Source organism: Lissotriton vulgaris, chromosome 1_1 (genome assembly GCF_964263255.1).
Source record: "Lissotriton vulgaris chromosome 1_1, aLisVul1.2, whole genome shotgun sequence".
In the NCBI taxonomy this organism is placed as follows: domain Eukaryota; kingdom Metazoa; phylum Chordata; class Amphibia; order Caudata; family Salamandridae; genus Lissotriton; species Lissotriton vulgaris.
The window spans coordinates 1,491,622,482-1,491,629,306 of record NC_141685.1 but is presented as its reverse complement, the minus strand read 5'-3'; the positions used below and the strand labels follow the sequence as shown (position 1 = coordinate 1,491,629,306).

General features: G+C 40.4%; 1 protein-coding gene across 1 annotated transcript in view; it reads right to left on the bottom strand.

Annotated features, from left to right (window-relative positions):
• Positions 1-718: 718 nt before the first annotated feature.
• The window catches only part of MAPK12 (mitogen-activated protein kinase 12), a 431,974-nt gene continuing 425,867 nt past the window's right edge, over positions 719-6,825 (bottom strand). Inside the window, exon 12 of the mRNA XM_086967390.1 lies at positions 719-3,256. Within this exon, the coding sequence (XP_086823516.1) occupies positions 3,186-3,256 (71 nt within the window). The 3' untranslated portion in view covers positions 719-3,185. The remainder of the gene's footprint in view (positions 3,257-6,825) is intronic.

The window sequence follows — 6,825 nt, the reverse complement described above, 5'->3', positions numbered from 1 at the left end:
CTACTGTTGAACATGCTACTTATGTGCTTGAAGTTATTTTTGATTTGCAGTTTTATTAATGTTAAGTGTTCTGTATAATCTTTGTAAATATTGTTAAAACATGTATTCTGAAAAAGATGCATCAAAATGTGAATGTAAACCGTTTTGGGTAATTTAGCTGGCACTGATAAGCTACTTTAAGAGGGTTCAGAAGAGTGCACTTTTAGAACGGTTTGAAGTTCTATAAAAAAACTGTTAACAGAAAACAAAAAACAAAGCCATGATTTTTGCTCCAAGTTTAAGTTGTGGTTATCGTTTTATGGACTTGTAGCTGACAAAGCAAGCACACATCTCAGATAGCTGTTTGGGCAACCAGATAAATCCGCCTCTCCTGTGTACAAACTTCCCCAATGTTAACCCTTGTTCGCATACTTTGATTTGAAAATGAAAAAATAAACGGAATTGAGATAATATAATAACTTTAGCAAATGAAGACGAAGCTACACATTCCACGCAGTGACATTTTTGAGATTCATAATAATGCCCCATGGATGTGCACACCGATTGCAGAAATGTTATCTACGTTTGTGCCTGAAAGCTTTGCGGCATGAAACTTCAACTACCAGACTGAAAGTTTTTTTTTATATTGCATAAAATTAAACGAAAAGATTGTCAGAATAATACTAGTTTTAGGGTTCGACTTTCAAGTGATGAGAAAAAATGTGGAGAGCGAATGCAGTTGTTTCAAAAACATTTATTTTTTACCACATGTTAAAATTACACACACATACACACACATCTCCCAGCTTATTTACACTTTCTTTTAAGGTAAGCAGAAATTGCGCTCACTTTCCTGAGCTCCTTATAACCAACATCCGTGCACTATAAGAGTTGATTATCCACATGACAGTGGTACCTGCATGGTGAATTGTCACAGCACTACACTAGTCGGTAACATACATCACAAAACAGCTGCAAACACAGGATTTTGCAAATAGACACCCATCTTGAGGTTAACAAAATGAAGCAGCGCTTTTTAGTCTTCCTTTTCATGTGTAGCAATTACGTTTTTCCAAAGATGTAACCTTGTCAGCCCACAAAGACACAAGAATGCCATTCCAGTTGAAAGGAGAATCGCTTGATGTTTACCTTCACATATATACACAATTTAGCAGGGAGTACAAATTAAGAAAATAGTTTATAACAAAAAGGCTAGCAAAATGGAAGGTCCAAATGGGACCACATACTAAACGACGTCTGGTAGTAGTCTTAATTGGATGGCATTGTAAAAGGCCTCCCTGAATAGACAGGCTTAAGGTAATTTGTGTACCACGAGACTAACCTACCATATTGATAATGGAAAATAAATGTAAGTTCAAGGTAGGAACAACCTACCATCAAAGTTTGCCAACATCAATGTTTTCCTGCAGCCCAAAGCGAGAACTACAACAGGCGCCCCATAAATATTACAATTCCATTTTACCACTTCACCACATAACAGGGGCTTTTGGGTTCATGTGCCTCTGACCCCACTCCTTTCACAAGGTATTAGTGTGCGGGAGTAGTGGCTGAAAGGAAGTGCTATGGAGATCTTCCTAAAGCTTTAGAAAGACTTAGATGGGAGTGGTCTGAAGCGGATTCGCGTTAAATTAAAAGTTAGCTTTATCTTCCCTGGGGCTCAATTGAAATAACATTTTACAGGTGGTCGGGTGAAGTGGGAAGGTCTTCTGGCAAGGACCCCAAACATTTACATTGCGTGCCCCGGAAGAGTACTGGGCCATCACTGGCACGGACAAGTATCGAATTATCATTGAAATGTCTTTCTTATGCACTGCATAGGTCTACGGAAATGTTAAACTAATCTTCCTTTTAATAACAAAAACCCACAACAAGATTTCCTGACTGAAAAAGTGCTCCCACACAGTATTAAGACAAGATTTGATTTTTTTCAATCCGATTCCTATTATATATTTATATATTTTTTTACACTTCATAGAGCTGGCACAGTTGTGTAAGGTTTAAATGTGAACAAATAGAGCCTGAACGGGCTGAGTAATGAGAAAGGACTCATTACGTATGAAATGTAAACCTTGTCTTCATATGTTTTTTGTTTTAAATGTCTTAGTAACTTGCATTGTGGTCTGCTGGTCTCACCGGTGACTTTATGTCCGGTTCGGCCACCACTCATGGTAAACATTCAGATCCAGGCATTGATAATAGAGCACAGCACATCAACTTTGGTCCCTAGGGCAAATGCCCGCTACCTCTCCCAGCTGCTACTTTCGGGATGTTGGTATTGGTGATAACTGGAAGGAGAGTCGAGGAAGTGCTTTGGTAGCTTACAAGCTCTCCAGAGGAATCACTGTAGTTCTGCTTGGCTCACTTGAAGACCAGACATGAGATTACAGGGGACATTTAAGCTTCTTTACGCTGCCTTTCTGCATCATCTGCCTGTCTGGTCTTAGAGCTTGCTTATGGGTTGTCAATCCAGTACTAAACCCTCCCAGCCTGTCGCAGAGAGGGAACTAAGATACAAGGAGAATAAGTGATCTGTTCAGTATCACTCAATTGGTACAAGCGAGAATACTGAGGTTATAATTTGCATCTACGGGTTCCACAGTGGACAGAGAGCCCAAAACACCACATTTACTTCTTTCGAGCTGCATACTACTGAAGAATATTTTATCTTCACCTAGATGTAAATCTTTTAGGTCCAAGCTGCTTAGCTTGTCACGACTTTGTTTTTCTTCGAGCACATAGTCCATATCATTAAATAGATACGGGCTTGGCAAATAAAAAGTGCATAAGAGCAACATTGCCTTAAAAATGAACTATATTACTGGTCATTTTTTCTGTTCGGAATGATCAGCTTTTAAGCTTGGTCACTGGAGGTGGCATTAATGCCCATCTACATCTATTACCCCGCGGAAGTGGTCTCTATCAAGTGATGATATAATCACTGCACCAAGAAACCTACCCGCTTTTGATATATTTAAAAAACACAACTATTTTGTTGCAGTAATTTTCTGCACATTCCCCTGTATCTATAAAATACTAAAAAAGGCACTAGCTTCCCACCTAGAATAAAATGCAGCAGTCATCCATAAAATACAGATTAAAGTTAATATCCAGTTGATATTTTTCTGTTTGTTTTACTATTCGCATTTCCAGTTCGTTTTCTGCTGTACAAAGGTGTCTTCCTACAGTTAGACTTCCGTTTCCTTGGTCTCTGGTGGATCCATTGGGTTGAAGCTGATCAGTTCTTCAAAGGTAATGCCTGTAAAAAGAATGCACAATTTTAGGAGCAGGCTAATAGGTGTAAAATGTGCCCTGGGTACAACATGCGACAATAACCAGAGCCCCAATCAACCTCTGTTAAAAAAAAGTTTTCCCCAGTTACTAGTCAATGTAGGAAAATGCAACACACTTGCTAAAAGAAATGTTAGTAATTTAGCTAGATTTAGATAAGAAGAACCCTATAGAAGTATACTTAAGTTGCACATCAGCAAAACTAGTGAGTTGTGGTTAAAAGCACATATGTGATGATGGCCTACTACAGGAAGGCAGGGTCGATGGACGGCAGTTTGTAGATGGAATTGATGGTAAAACAAAGGTTGCACTTCACACTATATCTTACCTTATGTCTTAGAGTCAAGCTTGCATCAAAATGTGCTTGCTTCTTTTAGTTCTTTCTCAGCCTTAAGTTATTTAAATTGTACTATGTTGTCCCTAGCCATCGTCTCTTGCAAACTACACAGACTTAAGGCTGGATCATCATGATTCTTCAGCACAGGCCATCAAATGGAGGCGGAACTAACACTTCAAACAATGGGGCTAAGCTACTACTTGAGCCATTACAAGAAAATATTGATAAACTGTGCATTTAAATACATATTGGTCAAACACCAGCGGTAGGTTTCTGCCACAATTCTCGACTTGCTGCTATTGAAACTACAGCGCTCCTATTGTTATTTTAAACCTTTTCCTTCTACTTTTAACATCTGTTAGCCTCATTGCCGTTTTTATGACTAGTGATTTCCCTTTGCACCTGACAATTTATTTAGAGCTCCGGTGCACTTCTTCGGCTCCTGTTCTTCACTAGGGAACGCTCTAGGAAAAGATTTTTGAGATGTCTTTTGAATTTTGCAAAGGAGGGGATAGTTCTGATGTGGGGGAGAATAGAGTTCCAGATTTTAGGTGCATTACTCGCGACGGACCTGGCCGCAGCTTTTTGTTTGCTTGCTTTCAGCTAGATGAGTAGTAGAGTGTTCGAGCTCCTGAGGATCCTGGTCTGACTGGATTTTTTGAGTTTGAGGCCAGGTATTCAGGTTTGCCTGTGTGAAGGGCTTTGTGCGTGAGGCAGGCTGTTCTGAAACTGGCACGCAATTCAACTGGGAGCCATTTTAGTTCTCGGAGTGCGGGTGAGATATGATCGAATTTCTACACTCCTGTGACCATTCTGGCTGCTGCATTTAGAGTTGTTTTGAGGGGAGCAAAGTGTGCCTTTGATGTGCCTGAGAGGGCTGCAATCCCATAGTCTAATCTAGATAACACCAATGCTTGGGTGGCTTGTTTGAGGTCATTGGGTGGGATGAAAGGCTTTATTTTGTTCAGTAGCTTCAGGTTAGGGAAGGCGCTTTTGGTGGAGGTCTTAATGTGTTTGTTCATGTTCAGTTTTGGACCTAGAGTGATACCTAGTGATTTTACAGAGTCCGCCAGGGTGAGGTCCCCTTTGAGTGCATCCATTGCTTTTAGCCTTTCCGCAATTTGGGGGTTCTCTTCTTTGTGAGAGATGAGGAGTATTTCAGTCTTGTCTCGATTCAGTTTTAGGTGGTTACTTGACAGCCAGTGTTGGACTTCTTTAAGCATGTCATTGAGTCTCTGAATGTCCTCAATGAAGGTGGTTTCCAGATAGATGTGTGTGTCGTCAGCATACAGATGGAATGGAATGTTGGCTTTTCTGAGTAGGGTTGTAAGTGGTTCCATGTAAATGTTGAAAAGTTGTGGGGAGAGCGCTGAACCTTGGGGGGACTCCCCTGCTGACAAGGTGTAGATCAGACGTAAAGTTTTGATTTTTATTCTTTGGGTGTGGTTGTGAAGGAAGGCGGAGAACCAGTGTAAGACCACCTCATTTAGACCTGCCCTTTCTTAAAGCACCTTAATAAGGAGTTTGTGATCGACCTTGTCGAAAGCTGCTGATAGGTCTAGGAGAATGAGAAGGCAGCATTTGTCCGCATCCAGTGATTTGTGGATATCATCAATGACGTTGAGGATTGTGGTTTCCATGCTGCAGCCTTTTCTGAAACCCTATTGATGGGCATCGAGGAGGTTGATGCTATCCAGGTATTCAGTTAGTTGAACAAAGTCCTACTTTGTTCAATCTATATGTGACCCCTTTAGCTCATGTCATCAGGCAGTTTGGCTTCTCATTGGTCTCCTACGCAGACTATACCCAGATTGTGGTGTCCACCTCAAGCAATGTGGAGGACACCGCTGCTCGTTTTAATCAATGTATGTCTCATGTAGACAACTGGACGAGCTCAAACTGTCTAAAACTCAATGGAAGTAAAACAGAGGTTCTGTTGATGGGATCAAATACCTCTTTTTGGTCACAGAACTGGTGGCCTCTGGACATGGGAACTCTACTCCAGTGCACAAGGTTAAGAACCTGGGCATCATCTGTGACGACAGACTTACCTTTCATCATCAAATTGATAAAGTTGCCTCTCAGGTTCACTGAACACTGAAGTTAATCCGGAAAGTGAGACAATTTACTCCCCCAGATGCAGCAAAAACAATAGTGACAAGTTTAGCAATATCCAGGCTGGACTATGGAAATGCCCTTTATTTGGGCATTCAGAAACAGCACTTTCTGAAACATCAGCGGGTGCGAAATGCTGCCGCCAGGCTGCTACTGAACATTACTAAGTACGAGTCAGTTTCTCAAGTCTTAAAAACTCTTCATTGGCTCCCAGTAAAGAGAAGAACGGAGTTTACATCTCTATGCCTGGAGTATAAAGCTGTTCATGGAACAGGACCTGTGTACCTGAAACAGCATTTTCCATGGTACCATCCTGGTAGAACACTACGCTCAGCGCACAGTAAACATCTTCAGATAACCAAATTTAGGAAAGCTCGCTGGGGAAAAAGCAGCTTTATCCTGAACACCGCTAAATTGTGGAACATGCTCCCTCTAGTCATTAAAAACTGTCAAACTCTGCTTTCCTTCAGAAAAGTTCTGAAAACTTTGCTCTTTTCAAACTGAACACTTTTCCTTCTTTCATTACTGGCAGATTCCTCCGTTGCACCGCCTAGACCCCTTAGGCATTCAAGCACTATATAAATCTCAAACTCAATCAATCAAACCGGACATGATTACAAGGAACATGTTTTCGTGGATTTTATTATGTTTATAGACTACTGGCATGTTTTATTAGATTTGACAATATTTAATAGGCTGATATCTTAAAACAAGCATTTGCAATGCAATAGGTCTCGCATTAGGAAAGTTTGAGCTATTGGTATTGCAAATGACAAATTTTTATTTATGTGTTGGTTTTAAAAATGGCGAAATTAATAGCTTTGTCATTTACAATGCCAATAGTTACAACTTTTGCAAATGTGACACCTATAGCATTTGTAATGCATTATGTGTTGTATCAGTGGTCAAAAGAAGTCGTTTTGCCCCGGCACATGGAGGACCACAGAGTTATTGGATGGAGAGTGTTATTTCATGAGATTCTTTGTGATATTCCCGTCAATCACACAGACTTCTGCATAAATCAACAAAAACTAATGTACAGCGGTCAATGAACCCAAATCAGTTCATTTAATGAGTAGGAACAA